At 39.4% G+C, this 25,462-nt stretch overlaps 1 protein-coding gene across 11 annotated transcripts in view; it reads right to left on the bottom strand.

The window, feature by feature from the left end:
* The window catches only part of INPP1 (inositol polyphosphate-1-phosphatase), a 30,674-nt gene extending 5,763 nt beyond the window's left edge, over window positions 1-24,911 (bottom strand). For 3 of the 11 annotated variants that reach the window (XM_081051943.1, XM_081051953.1, XM_081051950.1), the window contains exons 1-5: window positions 24,285-24,911; window positions 8,624-8,689; window positions 6,327-6,597; window positions 3,946-4,006; window positions 1,403-1,603 (exon numbers count right to left, since the gene is read on the bottom strand). In XM_081051943.1, coding sequence (XP_080908069.1) covers window positions 1,403-1,603; window positions 3,946-4,006; window positions 6,327-6,530 — 466 coding nt within the window. In that variant the 5' untranslated portion in view covers window positions 6,531-6,597; window positions 8,624-8,689; window positions 24,285-24,911. Of the gene's footprint in view, window positions 1-1,402; window positions 1,604-3,945; window positions 4,007-6,326; window positions 6,598-8,623; window positions 8,690-9,179; window positions 9,305-24,102 lie in introns of all 11 variants that reach the window. The other 8 variants (XM_081051946.1, XM_081051944.1, XM_081051951.1 and 5 more) reach the window with 4 other exon arrangements.
* Window positions 24,912-25,462: the final 551 nt, after the last annotated feature.

The following is a 25,462-nucleotide window of genomic DNA, read 5'->3' as shown; positions in this document are numbered from 1 at the left end:
ACTCTTGAAGGGAGAGGACATGTCTATGGTTCTTGTGGCATCTAGCATAGCACCTTGTACATAATGAACTCAAATATTCACCACATGTCAAAAGCACATAAAAGCTACGAACTCAAGATAACTGGTAGGATTCCCTAGAGCTCTTACTAATCAGTGGACAGGTCCAAGCTGAATGGGAAAAGCCTCCTTCTGGGAACCTGTAAGGGGTTGAATTACCTTTTTTGTGGTTGTTGCTCAAATTAGGAGGAAAGTAATGGTAGCACAAAAGGGAAAAAAACAAGTGGGGCTCCTGTGCAAAAGAAGCTGAGGAGCTTGGTTTCTCCCTAAGAGACATACATGCCAGTAGCTGACTGCCAACATTTGAGTGAGTTAATAACACCCAGTTAAAGATGTGCCTGGCAAAAAAATCCAGACAGCTAGCTAACAGCATCAGTTCAGGATAGAACCAAGAAACATGAGATCCCTGTCCCTCAGAAATCTTCACTGATTCTGATTTACCCTTACCAGTGATAAAAAATTGGAAGAATCTTAGTTTGCATATATAATCCACTGGCTAAATGTTCTATAATTCCTTGGAGATCGAAGGCATTTCTGTACTGTTATGTTAATGTGCTTGTCGGATGGGGAGGGTGGGGGAGTTTCCCTGTCCAGTGTAATGAATGGTGCCAGTTGTGTTGGGTGGAATATACCAGGCAGGTGGGAAAGAAAATAAAGGGGGACTTCTGAAAATGAATACGTAGGGCACTGTATTAATACAATCATTTTTAAAACAATGAGCTATAGATGATGGTTCTATCACCATCATGACCAAAACAATAATGGGTGAGGTTTACACAGGGCTCACAAACCAACTGCTCACGAGTCATGTTCAGCTGTGTTTTGCGTGATTTGTACAGTCGTTTTGATTGTTTGCTTGTCTAATTGAATTAGCAGCCAGCAGTTAAAAATGAGAGATTTCACTAAAACCTGGACTTCAGTTTCTTTTTAAAAGTCTGAAGATCTGGGCTATACTCCCCATAGGGCAGCCATCCACTAGAGCTGAGTGCTCTTTAATTGACTGTGTGCTCAATTAGTTATGGCTGCTGTCACTTCTTATTTAGCAGAGCGGCCCCTGTAGTCTTCCAGAGGTGCGTTAATTCAGGGGTATGTGTGTGTGTACGTGTACATGGACACACACAGATACAAACACAAACATCTGTTATATGTAATATACATGTATTTACAACACAACACACCATAACACACACCTCAACTCTTCATTTATCATTTTAAAACTTAAAAAATTTTAAAACGTCCATAAGAGTCAAACTATACTCAATTTTTATTTTTCTAAGCCCCCCGTTCCAAAGATTACTAAAAAGAACAAATGAATAAGAGCAAACGCAAGATATCCTCTCCTTACCGATGGGATCTACCCATATTCCCAGAATGTCATGTGGAATGGTGACCTCAAGTGAATCCAGGGTTGGGTCAGTGAAGGCGACATCCTGATGAACAACCTTGGCTAATGCTTCAGATGCCAACGTGTTACCATTAAGGACTTTGCTAAGAAGCTCTACTGTTTCTTTCTCCGTTGGACACAATCGCAAGGTAATCTTTTCTCCTAGAGTCAAGGCAAACTAAAAGTCATTACATTCTAAGAGTTTCAGGGGAGAAAGAACAACAGGAGAGGAGCAAGAGTTGTGCACTTCGATTAGGTGAGGGCAGTATATCTATACCAGTGGTCCCTAGCCTGGCCGGCTGCCAGAATCACAGGGGCTGGGCAGAGGGGGTCATAGCGTCACAGATGCCCAGTGGTCACTCATGCTTTTACTGTGAATAGTGAGGGATGGGTTCCAGAAACCAAAGCTTCTACCCAGAAAAATGCCCACATAGACACATGCACATAATTTTGTATCCAGTTTAAGGGGACTCATGGGCCAGTTTAAAATCCCTGAATCCTAAGTCCTTGATAATCAATCTTTTATTCATGTTTTTTGCCTTTGGACTTTTCATATACATAGGCCATCCTGTTGTGTTTGAATATGTTATTGAAAAGAATGGAGGTTTTCATTAGCACTCCAAAGTGCTTCTACCTCTTTTGTGGTGCTGCTCTATTAACTAAAAAAATTGTTCATGCTCAGTACAGTAATATAACGTGAAGTATACTAACCTTTGATGGAGTAAAACTGGGTGACTCTAAATAACATACATGGAATAGTTCTCCTCTGTGAAACTCACTGGAAAGCAGGATGTAAGCAAATGAAGCTACAATTTACCAAGTCTGGGTGCTTTACCATCCCTTTAAACATGCCTCTACTTAGATTCTTGTTTATTCTGGTTTCCAGCTCCCAACAAAAGTCAGGAAGAGGCTGGAAAAAGTAGACAAATTAATAGCAACAAAAAGTTATAGCAAGGGAGAATATAAACTTATAAAAATGAATAAAATAGCACTTTGGGGCTTTTTAGGTATATAGACAAATACTCCTCACTACCCGAGCCATTCCAAGGACCAGCAGCATCTGCACCACCTGGGAGCTTGTTAGAAATCCAGAACTTCAGGCCCCATCCTAGACCTACTAAGTTTTGACAAAATCCCCAGGTGATTCATATGATCATTCAAGTTTGGAAAGCGCAGACTATTACAGTGATGGCTCTGAATCAGCAAGAAACATTCACTTCAGTTAAGTTAAATTCAAATAAAATTAGACTTGAAGTTGAGGAATAATACTACTAATCATTGCCACTTACTAAGGATCTTCTCTGGGCTCTGTAAGAGTCATTCAGAGTAGCAAGTCATATCACATCACTTCTTTGCTTAAAGTTCTCCAGTGAATTCCCATCACACTTAGAGGGAAACCCAAACTCCTTCCATGATCTGTTTCTGCCTCATCCACCAGTCCTTCCCCCTTCTCTACATTTGGGTCTCTGCAACATGCAAAGCCCATCTCTCCTTCTGTTCCCAGAAAAATATATGGGGAGTGCCTTTTTGCCCCTATACTAGAGAAATGAAATATTAAAATAACTGTTTATTAAGTAATCAAACAGGATTTTACATATGGGGTTTCTTAGTCACAGGTGGTTGTTTTTTTTTTTTTAACCTTAAGTTTAAATGAGATTTCTTACTGTGTGTCACAGAACTAATTGCATTTTAATACACATCCCATGAAAGAGAAAAAAATTTTCCAGAGTTAATCCAGAAATTAGTTTTTTCCTTTGTAAATGTGACTCTAGATGTTTAACTTGTTGTCACGGGATCAGTGTTTAAAGTTCACTATTTTAATCTTCTACCATTAAGCAAACAAAAAGCTCAATCTGAAAATAAAAAAGTTTATCTGAAAAGAATCAGATGGAGATTTTGATGTTCTCCGCAGGGAACATGGAGGTCCATCATCAAAGGAGAATCTGGCACACAGAAAATTAATTAAATGAGACTTAAAACTTGGTACTGAAAGGAACCTTTTCAGTTAGTCCAAGTCCCCTTACAGAGGTTCTGAGACCAGAGAAGTGAGGAGGTGATTTGCTCAAGATCACACAGTAGCCAGGCACAGAGCCTCCCCACATTCTCAGCCAAGGTCCATGAACTCCCAGGAGGCCCACAGATGGGTTGAAAACTTGGACTTGAAATTGTCTGAACAGTTGTGTAGATGTGCATTTTTCTGCGGCATCTATAGCTTCCATTAGATTCCCAAAGGACCATGCAACTTTCCGAAAGCATACATTAATTAAATGCTACAGATTTATATCTAAAATAATACATGTGGACTTACTAAATAACTCTAAGAGACCATATTTTTCTAACTTAAATGGAACAATATTCTGAGGTGTTGAATGGAGTTTAACATTCAAATATATTATCATTTACCCAATAGCCTTCCAAATATCCATTTATTTTATAATGAAATTGAAAATTAGAATATTATATGATCATTAAGTTATAAAAATACTTAAGATTCATATACTTACCCAACTCATTAGTAAACTCATTGGATTCTTCTCCAAAAATTGTTTTTTCCAAGCCTGGAAACTGAATGATTCAGACAGAGTATGACAAAAAGCCGAAACAATAACAAAAAAATAAAACCCACATGTTCAATTGTGAATAGGTTTCCATTTTATATTGCAAATTAAATAGCACAATTAGATCTGAAATTTAGAAATTAACCTAAATATAAAAAAGTATCAGCTTAGTTCAGTCCTTAGTTTTCTAATATTTTCTTGCTCCGTTGCCCCTTTAAAAAGTCCAAACCATGATAGAAGTCGGGTTTCCTTATGTCCTGTTGAGTTTGCGGAAGAATTTCTAGAAACTTCATCCTTCTGCTTAAGGGCCATAGAACTAGAATGTTTGCAAAGGAAATATATTAACTGTTGCTCTTAATTAGCACCCTAGTAGCTTATACAAGTTAATATTATGGATCAAGTACTGAAAATTATTACTTGAGACTGGATACAAAGGGTTAGAGGATAACATTACATTTTGTTTTCATTTTCCGGTATGTTTTCTTCACCTGTTGGAGGTATTGTTCCCCTTCTGGATAGGAAGGTGATATAGCAAAAAAGGAAGGAAACTATTTTATTGACCAATAATTTATGCATCAATATAGAATAAAAAATAAATGGAGCTAAGAATCTTCTCTCATCTTTGTATGACCAGGAAGCTTTCATATACATTTTGCTTCTGATCCTCCCTACCATAAAGATAATTTTTCTCAAAATCTGTGAATTATGATATGCGTTATGGTCTCAGGAAACAAAAGCAAGGAAATGCTTCAAATATTTGAACTCAGTCATTTGCAGATGGCCAATAGCTTTAATAGTGCCCACAACGGCTTGTTATTTTTCAGTTTCGAAGAACAATGCAAGTCAGCAGGGCTGGCGATGAGCCTGTTCAGGAAGGGCTGCAGCTCAGTTCCCACGCCTGCTCACAGACCTGTTTCTGAGGCTACAGGATGTGAGAGTCACGAAACCAAGATATTTCATGGAACCAAAAGTGAACATCATGTATTTGTTCCTAAGTCCTGGCATATGTACCTCATCAATGAGCAGTTGCCTGAACTTGTTATAATGCTTTGGGGCAAATATTAGCTCATAAAAGTTAATGTTGATACGTTTCTAATCCAGTTGCTCAACCATTCCATGCACCCAACTATTTTGATCAGTAACAAATATAAACTTGCTTCATTTAGTTTATTGGAGCCAGAGAGTATAGCACATGAAAAAGTATAGTTTGTAGAGATTTCAAGGAGTCATTTATTCTCTCTTCCTGCCTGTGGTCAAGAATTCACTTAAATGATTCCAAATGATTCCCAATATTTTGAGAATTTCATAGAAAGCTATTCCAATATTTTATAGTGCTTTCTGTCATAAAGTTCTATTCTCCCAGATCTAAAAAGATATATATCATTATTAGATCATGTAAAAGGCAATATAGTATTGCAAAGAGAAGAGACTCCAGCCAGGTGGCCTGTGTTCAAAATCTGGCCCTGCCATTTGCTTGCTGTGTAACCTTGGATAAGTTACTTAACCTCTCTGTGCTAGTCTTATCCATTACATAGGAATAATAGTTCTTCATAAAATTGTTATAAGAATTAAAAAGTTAAATGTGCCTCTAGAATAGTGCCTGACACACAGTATTCATTTATAAGTGTCTGTTAGTGTTATTTTTTATTATTATGATTTATGAATACAGTTTTCCCCTCAATCAGCTGAAGATAGCTAGAATTACAATTGTTGTTAGTTATAAACAATGTTTTTCTACTAGAATAAAGGGGTACTTTAAATCTCCAGGACTTGACAAGCCTATAACAAAGGCAACCATTAGATAAACGATTACATCAAAAAGGTGGGACTTAATATACTTGTATCAAGTAAAAAGAAGTTATAAAACAGTATGTTCTCATCTCTGTTGAAATAAATTATATGTGCCATACATACATACTCAAAGAAGGAAATCATGCCAACAATATTTAGCAAAACATAGCTCTGGTTTTCTCCATTGGTGGGATTAAAAGGATTATTATTTTTACTTATTTTCCAAAGAACGTGTACTATTTATTAAAAAGGAACTCATTAATAAGTGACAAGTTCTATCCTAAAATGTTTCTCTTTAGCTGTTAGAATTGTGACTTTTATTTCCTTATTTGCTTTTCTGTGTTTTTAAATTTTCCTACAGTGAACATTTTGGTAGTATTGTAAACAACAAGGGGATAAAAAAACTAACTTGTTTGTTTATTTGAACCCACAGTGCTTGCATTATGGGGGTGGGGTGGGGGGCACGCTATTCTATCAGGGGATAAAAGCCACAAGGGCAAGTAGTTTGCAATGAGCTCGGCTGTTACCTTTCTTACCTTGTTCTCCATGTTCTGTTTTATAACTTCCTGTACTAGTACATCAGCCAGGGTCTTGAAATCAACTGCAAACTTCTTGTTCTTTTCTCCTTCTTTCTTTTCTTCTATGAGTAGCTGGAAAAGAGCTTCCTGCTGCCTGCATGCCCGGGCAATGTTGGCAGCTTTCTCAGAGACACGCAGCAGCTCTCGGAGGATATCTGACATTTCAGAACCTTGCTTTTCCGTCGCAGCTGTGGATGGAATCCTCACCCACCCTCTTCTCAGCTGTCGGCTGGAAAAGTACAAGAATGTGAAAGAGAAAGCTGTTCAGAGAATGATGTCAGAGTGCTTGCAGTACTACTAACAGTCCATCTGGCCGTCAACCTGGTCAGCAGGGTTGAACAACAAGTATGTGTCATAGTCCCATCCTCAATGTGGAAGACTAGATATCTAAACTTTGAAACTCATTTTTGAAAATTCTTTAGAAAATATTTATAGTCTCAAAAATCATTAGGCAAAGAATTGAATTCTTGGTGAAAGAATGGTTTTCAAGGACAATCTACATTTATAAATCTCTAGACAAAGAAGACAGGTGAACATAGAAGCGTGATGTTAAAAAGAAAGCCAAAGTCTTGTAATGACCTTAGAATGATCACGCAGACCTAGAGGCAGTGCTGAAGTAGGGTTGTTTCTTTCACCCCCTGGGGGAAGATGGGAGAAGTGAGAGAGGAGTTATCCTATTAGTTTTGGGGCAACTTCCTAAAATACCAAGCACCACATCAGAAAGGACTGTTGTGTCCTGCTAGACTGAGGCGACTCTTGGGCTAGCAACCCAAGCGATTTCCTGGCCACCTTTTATTTATTTATTTTTTTGCCCATAAAAAAAGTCCCATTATCGGTGCTGTTCTTCTAGCGAGAAAAAGTTTAAATACTAAAATGAAGTAAAACATGCAACTTGTTGGGACTTGAAAAGTTCTGGCTTCTAAGAGATGTGCTGTCAACACTTTGATGTACCTATTGAGTAATTAGGAGAGAAATGTTTCTCCTCTTTCAGTAATAGCTACATTTTAGTGAAAGCTTTAATAATTGCTGTCTTATTGTGAGAATTATGGTGAGGATTATCAGTCTGTCTTAAAGTCAAGGAAACTGGAGCTAAAAGAGGTTAAGTAACTCTTCAGGGTTACACAAGATTAAACGGCAGGGCTCAGCAGCAGTCTTACACAGAAGCCTATAATGTCATAATGAGCACTTGTTTTTTATTGTCATAATGAGCAGTTGTTTTTTAAAAAGTCTCCTTCATGGACTAGGAGACTGAGAACTGGTACCCCAGTGAATTGTCTATACAATGAAGTTAATTGTGGATTGTCATAGCTGGTTTGAATTAAACACATTTGCTGAAAAAACAAACAAACAAACAAAAAACTCTTAAGATTATGGGTCAACCACCATGAGAAAATATGTCCAACCTTAACAGTAATACAAGGAAAGTGGATAAAGCAATGAGATATCCTTCTTTACTATTAGATAGACAAAGCTATCTACCATTAGATAGACAAAGCCTTTCAAGTTAACGTTCATTCTCGGGGAAGGTGTGGTGAAAGTGGTGCTGCTACTTCACTGATGGGCAAACAGTGGGTTTCCTAAGGGCGATTAGAGAAAAAGGTGGCAAGTCACTACCTAGAGATGTCACTACCTTATTAGCCAGTAACTCCAGTCCTTCCTTAATTTGTGTTAAGAAAGTTAAAATATTTCTGCACAAGAAGGATTAATATTATTTACAGTAGCAAAAATTTAAAATAATCTTAAACATTGGTAAAATGTAAGACTACTTATGTGGTCCTTAAAATCATGTTTTTGAAGAATATTTAATATGGAAATATGTTAATGCTATAATGTTAGGTGGAAAAACAACATATACATGTTACTAATTTGAGCTTATATATATACACATACACATGTATGTGTAATACATCCATACATATCTAGAGAGAAAGAAAAAGAGAGACTGAAAGTCTAGTAGATGATGTTTTAATGATAGTTGCATAGAAATTTAATGTTATTTATCACTGAGTACTGGAATTGTGGGTAACTTTTTCCTATTATGCTTTTCTATAATTTTCAAATATCCTACAATAAATATATGCTGCTTTTATAATAAGAAATTACATTTTAAAATATTTTGGGACATTTAGGCATGACACACAAGAATTCAATTCCTGGAGATAGTTGTCTAAAAAAAGTAGAACTATGCTAATAATGTAAAAAAAACTGTCAGGTGATAGAGAGGATGGAGTTAAAAATTAAACAGAAGCACCTGCCTGCAAAATGGCTTTTCTTTCAGGAATGAGTGATATGTTCAAAGATTCATGTGGATTTACTTGAACCTAAACATTAAGAGAAACATTACATTAATATGGCTGAGGCACTGTGAATTAGAAATAATTTATGACATCTGTATGCTTTAAATCATTATATATAATATATACATAGTCAGATACTTATGTCTTAGTAGAATATACAAATCCCAAGAGTATAAATTCAGTAACTTTGATCATTTTGATTTCTTAGTGAATGTTCCGAGATTTTTATAAGTAAAGGGAAAAGAATCAAGGAGCCAACTGTTATCTAAATAGCTTTTTATCTTAAAAGTACATAGAATGAAGATTTTAAGGAGTCCAATTTGAAAGCTTTCTAGGTAAACAATATCAGTTTTGTCTATTTTACTCAACATTTTAAAACCAATTAATTTTTTTGTTTTCCTAACAGAAACACCAAGAAATTCCCCCTCTGGCGCCCTCAGCACACTCAGGTGAGCCACTCACAGATGCTGCCAGCTCCAGGACAAGCCCATCCTTCTCTCACAAGAAAGCTCACCTAGTCAGCCCTGGTAAGTTTCTGTACAGCTGCCCCAGGGAGCTGGAGTTTCTCCTCTTTGGACCTGACCTTTATTTCCTTAATAATGACCATTTTCATCCCACTGGAACATAGCAACTTGACCACTGAGAAAGAAATACCAGCTTTAGATTGCAGTCCTCTGATTTATAAGTACACAGATTTTAGGAATTTTTATTTTGTAACAATAATCAGGATTTTCAGTTCCAAAGTTATCCCCAAGTTCAACCTTAATCACTCTTTATTTTGACCCTAGACAACTCTCTCATATTTTGTCAAGCTCCAGTGTGAATGCCCGGTGTCAGCTTGGGACTAAGCTTTCTCCGGCTATCCTGTAAGACTCTCATCCTATAAGAACCTGGCAGTTCTTCACCTATTTACCTTTCTCCAGGGTCCAAGCTCCTTAAAAAAAATATCTCATAGCTGTCAACATCTACGTGCCAGACTTTAATTAATTTGCATAGCTAGCCTGCTACTTTCCAGCTGAATGGACCATTTCCTTCAAATGAATTGAACCACCATTTTCTGTGCTTCTCTGTAAGTTGTTGCTTTTTAGTGTATATCTCTCTATCTGTCCTCAGTTTAGTTTGCTCAGGGAGGCCACAACTCTGAGGGGAGTATTAGTACCAGATAATTCATTCTCACGTGAATGACTTAACTTGGGGTTAATTGTCTACAGAGAAACTGAGGACTACATACAATACAGAAGTTCTTCAGGTTTATTAATAGCTCTTATTGATTCTTGTGGATATTATCTTTTAGATGATTTTTATTAAGATTTTTATTAAAATATAGCTAACATACAATATTGTATTAGTTTTAGGTGTACACCATAGTTATTCCACCTTTATACCTAAAGAAGTGATCACCATGATAAGTCCAGCAGCCATCTGACACCATACCACAATATTATTGACTATATTCCGCATGCTGTACATTACACCTCCAAGACTTACTTATTTTATACCTGGAAATTTGGACCTCTTATTCCCTGTCACCTTCCCCCACTCCTTTTTAACTTGTCAATTACAGTTCACATTCAATATTATTTTATATCAATTTCAGGTGTACAGCATAGTGGATAGACATTTAATAATTTAAGCAGTGATCTCCTTGACTAGCACCCACCTGGCACTGTACATAGTTATTACCATATTATTGACTATATTCCTTATGCCCTACACCACCATGACTACTTTGTAACAACCAATATGTACTTCTTAATTCCTTCCCCTTTTTCACCCACTTCTCCAACCCCTTCCCATCTGGCAACCATCAAAATGTTTTCTGTATCTATGAGTTTGTTTTGTTCTTTAGATTCCATGTATAAGTGAAATCACATTGCATCTGTCTTTCTCTGTCTGACATTCTCCACTCAACACAATACCCTCCAGGTCCATCCATGCTGTCGATATGGCAAGAACCTATTTCCTTCCCTGGCTGAGCAATATTCCATGTATACATGTACGACGTCCTCTTTATCCTTTCATACATTGACGGACACCCAGGCTGCCTCCACATCTTGGCCATTGTAAACAATGCTCCAGTGAACATATGGAAGCCCCTTGAAGTAGTGTTTTGGGTTTCTTTGGATAAATACCCAGAAGAGGGATTTCTGGGTCCTTCTTTGTCTCTTGTTATAGCCTTTGTTTTAAATTCTAGTATAAGTATTGCTACCCCAACTTTTTTCATTTCCATTTTCATGAAATATATTTTTCCCATCCCTAGAATTTCCATCTGTGTGTGTCTCTTGATCTGAAGTGTGTCTCTATAGGCAGTATATGGAATGCTCTTGTTTTCTTATCCATTTAGCCATCCTATGTTTTGATTGGAGAACTAACCCATTTACATTTAAAGTGTTGATAGATATGTAATTATTGCCATTTTATTATTCATATTTTTAATTTTTTTTCATCTTAAAGAAATCCCCCTAAAATTTCTTGTAATACTGGTTTAGCGCTGATGAACTCCTTTAGCTTTTGCTTGTCTGGAAAAGCTCTTTATCTGTCCTTTAATTCTAAATGACAGCTTTGCTGGGTAGAGTAATCTTGGTTGTAGGTCCTTATTTTTCATCACTGAATATTTTGTGCCAATCCCTTCTGGCCTGCAAAGTTTCTGTGGAGAAATCTGCTGACTCCCTTGTAGATAACTGCCTTTCTTTTGTCTCTTTTAAGATGCTTTCTTTTTTTTCAACCTTTACATTTTAATTATGATGTGTCTTTGTGTGAGCCTCTTTGGGTTCATCTTGTTTGGGATTCTGTGCTTCCTGGGCTTGAATATCCATTTCCTTTGCCCCGTTAGGGAAGTTTTACCTCATTATTTCTTCAAATAGGTTTTCAATTCCTTGCTGTCTCTTCTGGTAATTCTATGATGCAAATGTTATCATGCTTGATCTTGTCCCAGAGGTCCCTTAAACTATCCTCATTTTTTTAAAAAATTCTTTTTTCTTTTTGCTGTTCTGATTGGGTGTTTTCTGCTACCTTATCTTCTACATCACTGATTCAGTCCTCTGCTTCATCTAATCTACTGTTGATTCCCTCTAATGTATTCTCATTGCAGTTATTGTATTCTTTATTTCTGACTGGTTCTTTTTTATGTTTTTCATCTCCATTTTTATGTTTTCTTTCTCTTTGTCGAAGTTCTCCCTGAGATCACTGAGCATCCTTATAACCAGTGTTTAGAGTTCTGTGTCTGGTAGATTACTTGTCCCCATTTGGTTTAGTTCTTTTTCTGGAGCTTTGTTCTGTTCTTTCATTTGGGACATGTTTCTTTGTCTTCCCATTTTGGCTGCCTCCCTGTGTTTGCTTCTATGTATCAGGTAGGGCTGCTATGTTTCCCAGTCTTAGTAGAGTGGCCTTATGTACTAGGTGTCCTGTGGGGGTCCAGTGGTGTGGTCCCCCTGGTCACCTGAGCCGGGTGTTCCAGTTACTTGTATGTCCTTTGTGTGGGTTGTGTGTGCCCTCCTGTTGTAGCTGAGCCTTGGTTGTTGTTTGTACATCAGTGGGAGGGCTGATTGTGAAGACTGGCTGTGACTATCGTGGAGGAGTTGTTGTGAGGAGGTTGACTCTAAGGAGCAGTATTCATTTTAGTGGGGCTCTGGTGCCTGGCCAGTCTGCCCTTCGGGTGTGTCGTCCTTGGAGGTGGCTGAGTGATGCTCAGGCATGGTCCAAAGCTGGCCACCAGGTATGCCAGCCCCAGGGCCCTCTTGGGAGGGGCCCTGTGACGGGCAAAGTTCATCCACAGCCTGTGCCATGCCTGGGGCCACCTGGCATGAGCCACAAAGCAATCCGCAGATGGCCACCACCCATGCTGGGCTTGAAGGTGCTTCAACAGGCCAAGCTGTGAACCAAGGCTGGCTGCTGCTAGTGCCAGGCTTGGGGCTGCTCAGCCAGAGGTATGGGACACATCAAAGCTAGTTGCTGCTTGTTGTGTTTTGTGAACTTTTGAGAGATTTTAGGAAAATCCTCAGCATGAGCCAAGACAGACTTTTTGTAGATAAAAGCTTGGGTGTGCCTGAAAGTTAGATGGGGCTGGGTCTCAGGGAATCACCAGGCCAGGGCTAGGTTGATCGAGACTCAGATACCGTGGCTGCCTACATCTACACACTGGGAGAGGAGAGGACTCACAAAGAAAAAGTGGATTCTGCCAGCACTTCTGTCTGGGAGAAAGCTGCCCCTCCGGCCCTTGCCCTTAAGCCAGATAACTCAGTTCCTCCCCATGTGTTCCTGGCACCTTTTGAGCTGCTGCTCCAGCACGGATGCTCAGAGCAAGTGAGACTGTCAGTGAGTAAGTCCATGCCTGGGCCCTTTAACAGGAAAGCCTAGTACTCTCGCTGCCCTCTGTCTCACTCAGCTACAATCTCCACTGGTTTTCATAGCCAGAAGTTAAGGGGACTCCTTCCCAGCACTGGAACCCTGGGCTAGAGACCCTGGTCTGGATCTGGGATCCCTCGCTCCTCTGCGGGGGACCTGTGCAGCTGATATATCTCTCTCAATTTTTAACAGTCACACGTGGGTATAGGAACAGCCAGTTCCGTGTCTCTGCCCTTCTTTCCAGTCTCAAGGTGGCTTCTTCTATATGTTCTTAGCTTTAGGGCTTCGGTTCAACTAGACTTCAGGCGATTCTCCTTGATGGTTGTTCTATAGTTTAGTTGTAATTTTGATGTGGTCATGAGAGGGCACAAGCACAGTGTTTACTCTGCTATCTTGACTGGAAATCTCTTTTAGATGAATCTCTTTTAAAAACAAATTTATACACTCATTAGTTTTATTTAAATATTTCAAATACTTTGAGTGAACATTATTATGAACTCGTGATTAGCAAGTTATGACATTTACCATAATTTAATAGCTTTGAAATTCCTTTAGTATTTTTTAATGGGTGTTCTGAGAACTATCTGTGTCAGAATTAACCTCAAGGTATCTACTAAAAAGACAAGATTTCTGGGCTCCATCCCAACATAATGAATCAGAATCTCTGAACACAGAGCCCAGAAATCTGTATTTTTGTCAGCCTCCTAGATTATGCTAAACACTGAGATTTAATAGCTACTGTTCTTCAGGTTGCTTATTTTAATTTAACACTATGCTGGCAATTTTGGAGGGGGAGCTGGTGTCATATATCTTGGTGGAGCCATGTAGGTCTAATGGTTCTGCCATCACTTATCTATGTGCAGAAAAAGCACCGAGTTAAAATAATACTAGGTAACATTTATTAGGTGCTTACTATGTCCTTCTAAGCACTTTACATATATTAATTCATTTAATTCTCATACAACTCTATGAAGAAGGTATTATTCTCTCCATTTTACAGATAAAGAAACCGAAGCACAGATGTTAATTCGCCCTAAAATCACACATCTAGGAAGTGGTTGGGACAGATTTGAAGCCCAGAAAATTGGGCAGAAGCCCACACTGTTAGCTAGTACTCTAGCCAATAAAATTCTTTCACAGATTATTAGCAGTTATCTAAGGAAGGAAATGAGTAGTTATTGGATAAATAATCATAAGCATGTTATTATATGGTACCTTATATAGCAAAGAATAGAGAAACCCATACCCAGTAGCTGTTGCTAGTTTGACTATTATAAATCATTATTTGACACCTGACTTCCCTTCTACTTGAGAAAAACCTTTCCCCAGCTGATCCTCAGTCTCACTGAAAACCATTTTTGCTGGATCGTAAAAACTCAGCCATCCTGTAAAATTGCTGTCTCTCTTCCTGGCTGTCATGGCATCCGTGGGTGGGGAGACACAGCCAATGGAGAATACCTAATTCCTTTTATATTAGTTCCTAGGGCTGTCATAACAAAATACCACCAACACTTAAACAACAGAAATAGCTTCACCAACAGAAATTTGTGTCTCACAGTTCTGGAGGCCAGAAGTCCAGGACCAAGATGTTGGCAGGTTTGGTTTCTCCTGAAGCCTACCTCTCTGCTTGGCTTGCAGAGGGCCACCTTCTGGCTGTGTCCTTTTACGGCCTTTCCTCTGTGCATGCACATCCCTGGGGTCTCCCTCTTCAGGTTGATTAGGGCTTACCCATATGAACTCATTTAACCTTAATTACCTCCTTCAAGGCCCTATCTCCAAATACAGTCATACTCTGAAGTATTAAGGGTTAGGGTTTCACCATACAAATTTTAGTGGAATACACTTCAGCCCACCTCTCATGAAAGAGAGACCTTGATAATCTTAGCAAATGGCAACACAATCTATCCTTCTGTCTTTTGTTTTCTGGCCAAACAGTAAAAATGGGGTAGGGTTCTCTTTCCCATGTATGTGGTCAATAAATTTAATTCTGTGAGGCAGTCTTTCCAACATGGAATTACTCACTTTCACAGCGAAATCTTTAATGACGCAATGAACATTGAAATAACCTCTCATAAGCCTTACTTTGTGACAACCTATTTCAAATCACATTTGAGGGCCAGCCCAGTGGCTCAGGTGGTTAGAGCTGCATGCTCCTAACTCCGAAGGCTGCCGGTTCGATTCCTACATGGGCCAGTGGGCTCTCAGACACAAGGCTGCCAGTTCAATTCATCGAGTCCCGCAAGGGATGGTGGGCTCCGCCCCCTGCAACTAAGATTGAATACGACACCTTGAGCTGAGCTGCGTCCCAGATGGCTCAATTGGTTGGAGCGCGTCCTCTCAACCACAAGGTTGCTGGTTCGACTCCCAGAAGGGATGGTGGGCTGTGCCCCCTGCAACTAGCAAAGGCAACTGAACCTGGAGCTGAGCTGTGCCCTCCACAACTAAGACTGAAAAGACAATGACTTGGAAAAAGAAAAAAAAGTCCTGGAAGTACACACTGTTCCCCAATAAAATCCCAATAAAGTCTTTAAAAAAAATCACATATGAGCAGACCAGGTTTAAAGAAATTATATTCCTCACCATCTCAGACCAAATGTATATCTGTCTGTTAAATAGTCCCGTTAGCTTTTGTGAGATTTTCATGTCCAGTTGGAGAAATACTGACTAAATTGAAGTAGGTCAGTTAAAAAAAAAAAGCTCTTAAGACTTTTCCTGGAAACCTAAATCTCTCTATAAAGACAAAACTAGATTTTAATTTCTGACCATTCTGTCATCTCATCAGAGCAGCAGAGGTTTAAAAAATCATATCTGAATAATTTATACATATTTCAGTTGTGATGAACACTATAATGAGAAAGACATAGGCTTTGGCATCAGATAAACCTGGGTTTAAAACCTGGCTCTGCCATTAACTAGCTGTGTAGCATCAGGTAATTTACTTCCCCTCTCTGAGCCTCTCTCCTCATCTGTAATACGAAGATAATGTTTACCTTGCAGGGTCCTTGTGAAGATCAAATGAGATATTTCTGGAAAAGAATCCAGCACAGAGTCTTGCATATAGTAGATAACAAATGGCAGCTATGACTATTAAATACATCTTCACAGAAACCATAGTCACATGTCCTTACTTGAGAAAACAAGAGGTCGGCAACTTTATATGGGTCACTGAAATCTTTTCTGAATATTTATTAGTCCATTAAATCCAAATGGCTGGGAACTACTTGTGATTCTGAATGGCCCAGAATAAATTTCCTTTATGTAGGCCCGATCTGATTAGTGCAATTTCTGGGCATCTGGGTGGAAACTTTGGCTCCTGGAGGCTGCAAGACTACTCCGGTTTCATGGTGGACCATCTACAGATGGCTCCAGAACGTCATTATTCTGTGAAGGGGCTATTCTGTCAGGATATTTTGTGTAGATTCTAGGGCAAGGGGTATCCATTCTTGTGTGAAGAGCCTGGTTGTAGCAGAAGCTGGCCTGCCCTTTTGTTCTTCACAGTGACAGAAGTGTGACGACATAGATAAGCGCCCTCAGAAAACACAGAGCTGCTCCCTGATGAATAGGCAAGTGGGTCAAAGCATTTCCGTTGGCATTCCCTTCTTCCTGAAGATAATCCACGACTTCTGCAGAGCCCACATGTTTTCCTGTTACAGAGTCACCCCACCCCACCTCTACCAATCACATCCTGAATCTAGTCTTTTACTCATCCTCTAGGAGCGGCAATTTGAAGCTCTTGTAAGTTGGCCCTGCCTGACAGCTGTTGCTGTTGGGGGAAAAGGCCAACACCGTGAAATATCTCGGTGTTTTACAAGATGATGTTTGCGGTGACGTCTCAAGGTGGTGCCGCTGTTCAGGAGTCTCCTTTGGTGGGCACATGCTGAGGGGCTGGCCCAAGGCTCTATTTAGCTCACGTTGCTGTTGTAGGGGAAACATAGACTTAGTTCCTCTTCCTTTTGCACCATACTTAGAGCTGCTTTAGGGAGCAGTTTAAAAACTGGAGGCTACTGCCCTGGCAGAAGGGGAGGGGAAACATAAGAGCACATACCAAGTTCAACTGGCTCAGCTGCTGGAGCACTGAGGGATGGGTAAAGGGCAACTTGCTACAGTAGCTGCCCCTGATAGCCATATGAGATGCTCATCTGCCCAGCTGGTTACCTAGACCAGAGGGAAATTGTACCATAAGAATTACTAGGGATTTACAAATACTACCTTTTAGCTCATTGGAAACAAAATTGTCCTTCCAATGTATAAGCCTTGTTCAACTTTTAAGTATTTGACTGTTAAACATTTCTCAGAATCCATTAAGTAGTACAGAATGGGACTGCCTGTACCTTTTTGGTGTCATTTTACTTTGGTCTGTGTGATATTGTTGTCATTGCTTCGTATTGTTGTCATTGCTTCGTAGGCTCTGCTTAAGTTTACCATTTTAGTAGCTGATTTCCCACTATCTGTCCACTTGCTCCCATGCTCTATCCAAACCATTAATTTGCACATGTTGTTCTGTCTGGTTGACTTGCCTTCCTTCTGCCTTCTATACCTAACGTCCACTCACCCTCTCAGAATCAGTCCAAGGACAAGAAACTTGAACAATACTTTATAAAAGAGGATAGATGACCAAAGGACCAATAAACATATGGAAAGATAGTCTACCTCATTAGTAGTCAAAATAAATGCAACTTAAAATCATAACTGTATGCCACTGCATGTCCAGTGAAATAGCTAAAATTAAAGACTGAACATTTCAAGCTTTAGTGAGGCTATGGAGCAATGAGAACTCCTATATAATGCTAGTGTGAGTTAAACTGGTACAATCATTTTGGAAAATTATTTGTAATGTGTTGAATATAATCATAACCTCCCATCAGCAATTTCCCTTGTAGACAATGTATACCAGACAGAAACTGATACGCGTATACATTAAAAGACAAGAACAAGAATATTTATGAGCAGCATAATTTGCAATAACCTAACACTAGAAATAACCATCACTAATAAAACAGAATGAACTGTGGCATATTCACAGAATACTCGATAGCAGTGAAAATGAAAGAATTACTTCTATAGGAAACAATGGGGATGCATTCCATGAAAGGAAAACATACTGTTGAGTGAAAGAAGTCAGACCCAAAAGAGAGGTGCTGTGCAATTTAATTTATCTGACGTTCAAAACCAGGCAAAACTAACTTACGATGTTAGAAGTCACAACGGTGTTACCCTTGGAGGAGAAGGAGGAGTTATTGATGGGGGATATGAAGGAGGTTTTCAGACACTAATAATGTTCTGGACCTGAGTGATAATTATATGCGTGGGTTGACTGTAAGTTCATCAAGCTATACACTTAGGACTTACATACTTTTCTGTATGTATTTCTAATTGGATAGGGAGTTTTTTAAAAAGAGTGAATGTGTGTGTGTGTGTGTGGTGTGAGTACACACATGTGTGCATCCACATACTCGCATGTGTAGAGAGGAGAGTCATTTCAACAGTGGCAGGTCCAGGAGCCATTCCTGACGCTCCGTCATCTTGGGAACCGGGGCCACGGGAGAACCGAGGCAGGCCAAATCTCTATCCCAACTCTCCAACCCAGTGTACATCCGTTTGCTTGTCTATGCTGTGTCTGGCAGGAGATTTAAATGTGTGTGGTTTCTTATGACTCTTAGCACATACCTCAGAGGTGTTCAATAAATCTTGGCTGATGAATATCCTCTCAGCTTTGTAAATACAGAATTCATCCTCGTCATATTGTTTATTGTACTTGGATTTCATCAGCATTACTCAGGTGACATTAGGTATGTGTGCCCATACTTATTTATATAAAAGTCTACATATATTCTGTAGACTAGCAACTGACCCACATTTCTTAAGCACCAAGTCAGAATCTGAAATTATGCTTGTCACGTAGAAGTGACCTACTTCACACGGTTTAGTTGATTAAAATAGTAAGTGTGATTTGGTTTTGTTAGAAAAGATATTAAATGTGGAATATGTAAATACATCTATTTAACCTTAACATTTCTCCCTCCCTCCTTTCTAACCTTCAAATAGTGTTGACATACAGCCATTTCTAAGCTGATCAGTCCACCTCATCCTACCCAGCTCTTTTGAGGCTACTAATGGACCGCATTAGCCCACATCTTGCTCACTTATCGTGCTCAAAGCAATAGACCACAAAGATATTATCTGTCTCAAATGCTGTTCTGGTAGTTTGTAAATGGGAGCTTGTGCTAAAGCAGTGTTTTCCAAATTAGCAAGATCAAGAATTAATTGAGACACTTGTTAAAAATATAGATGTCTGGACTTTTCCCCTGGAGATACTGATTTAGTAGATCTGGGTTGAAAAACAGGGAATGGAACTCAGCTGATTTTTATCTGAAATTTTAAGGAAACACCACGTGCAACAGTCACCTCTCTCTCACTGGTTACTTACATAGGAGCAGAACATGGAACCTTATAGCCACTGCAACTACCCTGTTTCCCCGAAAATAAGACCTAACCAGACAATCAGCTCTAATGTGTCTTTTGGAGCTAAAATTAATATAAACCCAGTCTTATTTTACTATAAGACTTATTTTACTATAAGACTGGGTAGAATAGAATAGAATAGAATAGAATAGAATAGAATAGAATAGAACAGAATAGAATAGAATAGAATAGAACAGAACATAATACCGGGTCTTGTATTAATTTTTGCTCCAAAAGACACATTAGAGCTGATTGTCTGCCTAGATCTTATTTTCGAGGAAACAGGGTAAGAATGATGGCCTTGGTCAGCTAGGGGTCAACTTATATTGTCGTTTTTGTAGCGAAAATTAAATGCTAGAGAAAGGAAAGTTGATCTATATAATAAGTATTCCACATTAGCATACACATAATACTTGTATAAAGTATGCATTTCAAAGACTTCCCAGAACTCATCTGAAAACTCTGAAAATGTAATCCATTTAGAAATAGTTTTAAATTTGATAGTGACCCTTTTTTACCCTCTTCTCCATTGTTAGTAACATTTTCACTGAATAGAAACTATTCATTTACGTAAATTTTATGTCTGCTGTGTTCCAACTGTATGCTTAAACTTTTGCATGCTCAGAGATGTTTTTAGAACAACTGTGGTGTCACAAATGAAACCTGAAATCACATAGTCACACTGAATCTGCTTTTTAAAATTCCATCTTAACTGTAGGAAAGAAAAACTATTTTTAAAAATACAAATTTAAAGCATAATTCAAGGCACAAAGAAAGGGCACACATGCATAGCTTGTGGAAAGAATCCTTTCTAGTAGAATATTCTTTATCATTTTGATCACTGTTATTCGGGGTCCTATTAATTCTTAAGTCCGTTTTGAGTACTGTTTGAATGGAACATTTTTCAGCCATTAAGGGAGAGCCTCAGATCAATGTATCTTTCCTTCTGAATTCCTGCAACACTTAACTTCCAACACCAACTCATGTAACACTCACCTTCCCTTGTCTATATTGGCCACGTGGGTGTGTGGTAGAAAGACCCCTGTTTAGGCCATAGGGGAGCTGGTTCTTTAGGGTCTGTTTTGCCTTTAACCAACCAGGTGTGAATGGTTGGCCACTGGACTTGAAGCTCTCAGGGACTTATTTTCCTCATGTTTGTAAACATAGAAAGGGAAGGGGCACAGAGGTTGGATGGTTTTTCTATGGTCTGTTCCAGTTCAAAACTTTCCTGTTTTTGGTATCTACTTTCCATATATAACAGGTTAGGGAATATCATTCAACTTTAAAAAGGAATAAAATTCCGATATATGCTACCACATAGATGAACCTTGGAAACTTTATGCTAAGTGAATAAATCGTACTCAAATGAACAAATATTGTATGATTCCACTTATATGAGGTACCCGGAATAGTCAAATTCATAGAGACAGAAAGTAGAATGGTGGTTACTGGAGCTGGGGGGAGGGGTAATGGGGAGTTAGAGTTTAACGTGTACAAAGTTTCAGTTTTGGATGAAGAAAATTTCAGGAAATAGATAGTTGTGATGGTTGCATAATAATGGGAATGCACTTAATGCCAGTGAATTGTACCCATGAAAATGGTTTAAATGGTAAATTTTATGTTATATAAATTTTAGTATAATTTTTAAAAGAGTAAACAAACAACATTATAGGTACAAAAATGCACTTTTAAAAAGCTTTTGATATTTATCATCTACCTAATAAGGGCATAATGAATAATTTTTGAATGAATGAAAAGAAGGGTCTGGAGTAGGGGCATGAAAATTAGGTTGAAAGAAGGCACTAGGATATTTATCTTAAAGTTGATTTTACATAGCAATCTTACTGGGTTTTAATATTAATAAGATTGCTAGGGTATGGCTGGAGGGGTTCACGAACATTACAAAGAAGGCCTAAAGCCCCCCATCCAAGACACCGCTTAGGGTACCATGGCTCTATAATAGGCTATAAGTTCCTTGAGAGCTGGATATACATTTTTTCCATCTCCTCATGACACACAGTGGGAGTTTTGTAAATTGGTTGATTTTTCATTCCATTAGACATGAACATGTTTAAAAGCATTTTCTTGCACCCAAATTTGGTCTGTAAGGGATTATTTATTGTGCAATTTTAGGATTATAACTGTTAGAAAACATGATTCAAAGAAGTTCTTTACAGAACCTTTTAGAAGATGGTTATTATTATTTATTTATGCAGTGATAAACAAACTATATAATCTAAATGTATTTGCCAAATATAGTAAAAAAGCAGATCATAGATCACGTCATGTATCTTTTTGGCAGACTGGGTTTAGCAGCATGTCTCTTATTCTATTTCCACTTTGTGGAGGTAAATGTTTCTAACAGATATTTATAAATGTTGAGTAGAACAATACAGACTACTGAATGCAACATTTGCCTTTAAAGGAACACAAACTGATAAAACAATATTTATAGTACCTTTTACTTGAAAATGTCAAAGTACTGAAAAGATATAAATGGCTCATTAAAGCCACACCAATATATAAATATACTAAATACTCTTGCATTCTTGCTAATCTTGCAACCATAGATAAATGTCTAAGCTGGTTAATTTTTATCTTCTTGCTCTGATTTTTATTTCTATTTTCCTCATTCTTTGCTATTCATGAACCTTACAGTCAGCCATATTTGTGAAACACACCTTTCATTATTCTCTGATCAAACTGGGAGTATATGTGATTCTTGCAAATTCCCCAAAATTAACTAGAAGGTTTTTCTAGAACTTGGAGGATCAGATCCTAGTTAACCAATGATAATGAAAAATTATGGCATCACTTTAACTAAATGAGGCTTTCCTTGAGCAATATTAAAAAAACAGTTTCCTTGGTCATTTGAATTTAACTCCTTTATATTAATTATGACTCTCATTAGCATTGAGGGAAACCTACCAGCCTCACTCTCTAAAGAAAAGGACAAGTTTAAGTACCTATTGATAAAGTTAGCAACTATTTACATTAATTTAAACTTGGGTAAAGGACATTTTAAATATTTAGTTGATTAAAAATCAAAACAAGCAAGCAAACACTTCTTTTCCTCCCCCTCAAAAAAGAAAAAAAAGAAAGAAAGAAAAGAAAAAGAGAAAGAAAGAAACGGAATGGAAAGAGAAGGAAAGGAAATTGACACTGTGGTCTCTAACTAGAGCAAAGTGCTGTCAACTCTGCTTTTATTTCTAAACTCTAAACTAAAAAAAAAAATCAATGGAGAGAGTTTTATTAGCTTCATTACAAGATTCAAAATATTTTAACAAGGACATTTATAAGACACATATCCAGAAAAAGTTCTCATATACACCATTCTCACCTTTAATAAATGAAGAAGATACTTGTTTTTATTGATCACTTTATATAACATAATTATCTTTTATGCAATTTATCTACAAGATGAAATAGAATAAGACATTTTCTAGTTGTGTAGTTGTTATCAGAGACATATATAAAAGATTAATACATATATAATAAATAAGTTTATAACTTTTTCACAGGACTTGTATGTCAAATAAGACATACTTTCTTTGTTTTTCAAGACGACCCCAAGTAGAGTTCTAATTTAAATCGTTAATAAGATATTTCACATTAAATATCATGAATCCAAGCTGCAATTTCCAAGTAAGTAGTAGTTTAGTCCAAAAGCTTGAAAAGAAATGGTAGCTTATTCTATGCAAAATGTAAAGTATAACGTTATGCATCTTACATAATCCTCTTTATGACTACAAACTAACTTCAAGAGTAGTATAAAAATCGGCAAAGTTTAAAAATAAAGAAGGTTCTAAATAAAAATGCAAACAAATACTTTCAATGAAAAGAAATTAACTCTTCCATTGCCTTTGTTTTCCCCTTATAGTTAAAAAGGTAAAAATGAGGTCACATTCATCAGTCAACAGTGGTTCAGTGGATTGTTTTCCTCATTGGACTATTGTCACACCGAGCAGGACTGATCCTTATCAGTGTCTTTGGTTTCAAAGCTAGGCATCACAGGAAGAGGGCCACAAAATGTTTTATTCAACACGTGGGATGCGCTTAAGTGGAATGTCCACACCGTCTTAGCTCACTGTGCTCTTGAAGTGAGCGCCATTCACGCTGGGCAAACGTCTGATTATTCAAGGCCTTAAAATTAGCTTTAAAACTGGGAATCTCCAAAATGTACACTTTGATTCTTTACATTTATTCTTCATGGATGTACCAAATAACGTAGGGACTTTCGTGCTCTTTGTGTCTAACAGTATACATGATTCAACCAAACCCCTATTACATATTTTCTCCCACCTACTAACTACTCTGGCCTCACCAACTACGTACTGCTCACAAAACCGCCTTTCAAAATGCACAGAATTAAAAGCAAGGAGGTAAAGACTTCTAAATACAGTCCCAGCATGTTTATTTTACACTCATCTAGCCGGTCGCTAGTGGCAGCCAGCAGCTTTGGACACTTAGAAGCATCTCTCAAAGCAAAACCGGGGGCGCTAGGCAGCTACACCATCTACCTGTTGAACCTGGGCCGTGGCTCTCAGCTGTCAGGTCAGCTTCTTTGACCTAAAAATGCTAATGATCGTTTTTGGTTTTGTTTTAAGTTGCTCGCTAACATTCCTTCTCACCCTCTACTCCTTCCGGCGGTTGCCGCGGGGCGCAGGGAGCGCAGGACCCGCGAGCTCCCCGGCCCGGCTCCTCGCGGGCGCGGTGCGGGGTGCGGCGGCCCGGCGGCGCCTGCTGCAGCGGACGGAGGTCATCACAGGCCGGGCAGCAAGGCAAGGAGCCCGCTGGGCCCAGACTGACTCACCTGCAATCCGGGGAGGCGATCGGGACGTGCTGTTCGCCCACACTGGGAGCAGATCCGAGGAGGAGGGAGTAGTGGCGCCGGGGCGAGGGGTGCGTAAGGAGGAAATCGTATTACCTAAGCCGGGATGCGGAGCCCAGAAGGAGGCTGCCGCCTTTCCCTCCAGAAACGGAAGAGGCGGGGGAGGAGGAGGAGGAGAAAGTGGAGAGGAGGAGGTGGCCGGGCACGGGCGGCCAGCAGAGGGGCGCCGGGCGGCTGGCCGCAGGCTCAGAGGGCGAGAGGCGGGAGCACGGCGGAGGTCATCCAAGGGGAAGGCGAAGCCCGGCTGCGCGCGGCCTCCCTCGCCCTGGCTCGCCCCTCTGCATCGGCCAGGCCACCGCCCCTTCGTTTCCCTCAAGACCGCGGCGTGGAACCGCACGGGGACGCCTCACGGCCCCCGGGGCGGGCCGGGGCATCCCACGCCGGCAGGAACCGGGCGTCTGGGACGTCACAAGGGGAGCACGATGACGCAGAGAGGAGCGCAAGGGAACAAAAAGGATCCAGGGTCACCTCATCCACTGTTTTTGTTCTTGTAGCTGCTCCCAGATTCGCTTGTAACATCCTCCTCCATTGTTCAGTACTCTTGGGGGTGGGGTTATGGGTGTGACAGAAGGGTTGGCAGCTGTGAAGATGGACTTCCTGCCGGTGGCAATCGGGCCCCGTGGTTCTAATAGAAATGTCATGTGTGCTGGTCGTTCTTTAAACCACAGCAGTGTCTCCTGCGTGCTTGCCACCATGGCAGGAAGCCTGTCAGGGCCGGGAACTCCTTTCTCTTGAACCCTTTAAACTGTGCTGCTCAGTCTACCTTACGGATGGGTTTGAATGGTGGGTGGGGATGAGAATGAGTGATGATGGAAGGAGGGGTAGACATGTTTTAAAAGGCATCATAAAGTTTTGAGTAGAAGGGCCCTGGCAGCTGGCCTGGCGGGGTGACAGTTGTTTGTGAGTGCACTGGGCCTTCTAAAGCACAGCCTCCTACACCTATTTCACGGCACACCCAGGAAATGGTAATGTCTGAGAGACCCAAATGGGGGTAAACAGAAGAGGCTGCTCCTACAAGAGTGACTGTGCCCTTTGACCTGCAGGGCTGAGGAGACCTGTAGCTACATATCTGTACGCATTCCATGGCACGAAATTGGGAA

Source organism: Rhinolophus hipposideros, assembly GCF_964194185.1.
Source record: "Rhinolophus hipposideros genome assembly, chromosome: 6".
Lineage (NCBI taxonomy): Eukaryota > Metazoa > Chordata > Mammalia > Chiroptera > Rhinolophidae > Rhinolophus > Rhinolophus hipposideros.
Note: the sequence above shows the minus strand (reverse complement) of the source record. Positions and strands in the feature narration are given on the sequence as shown.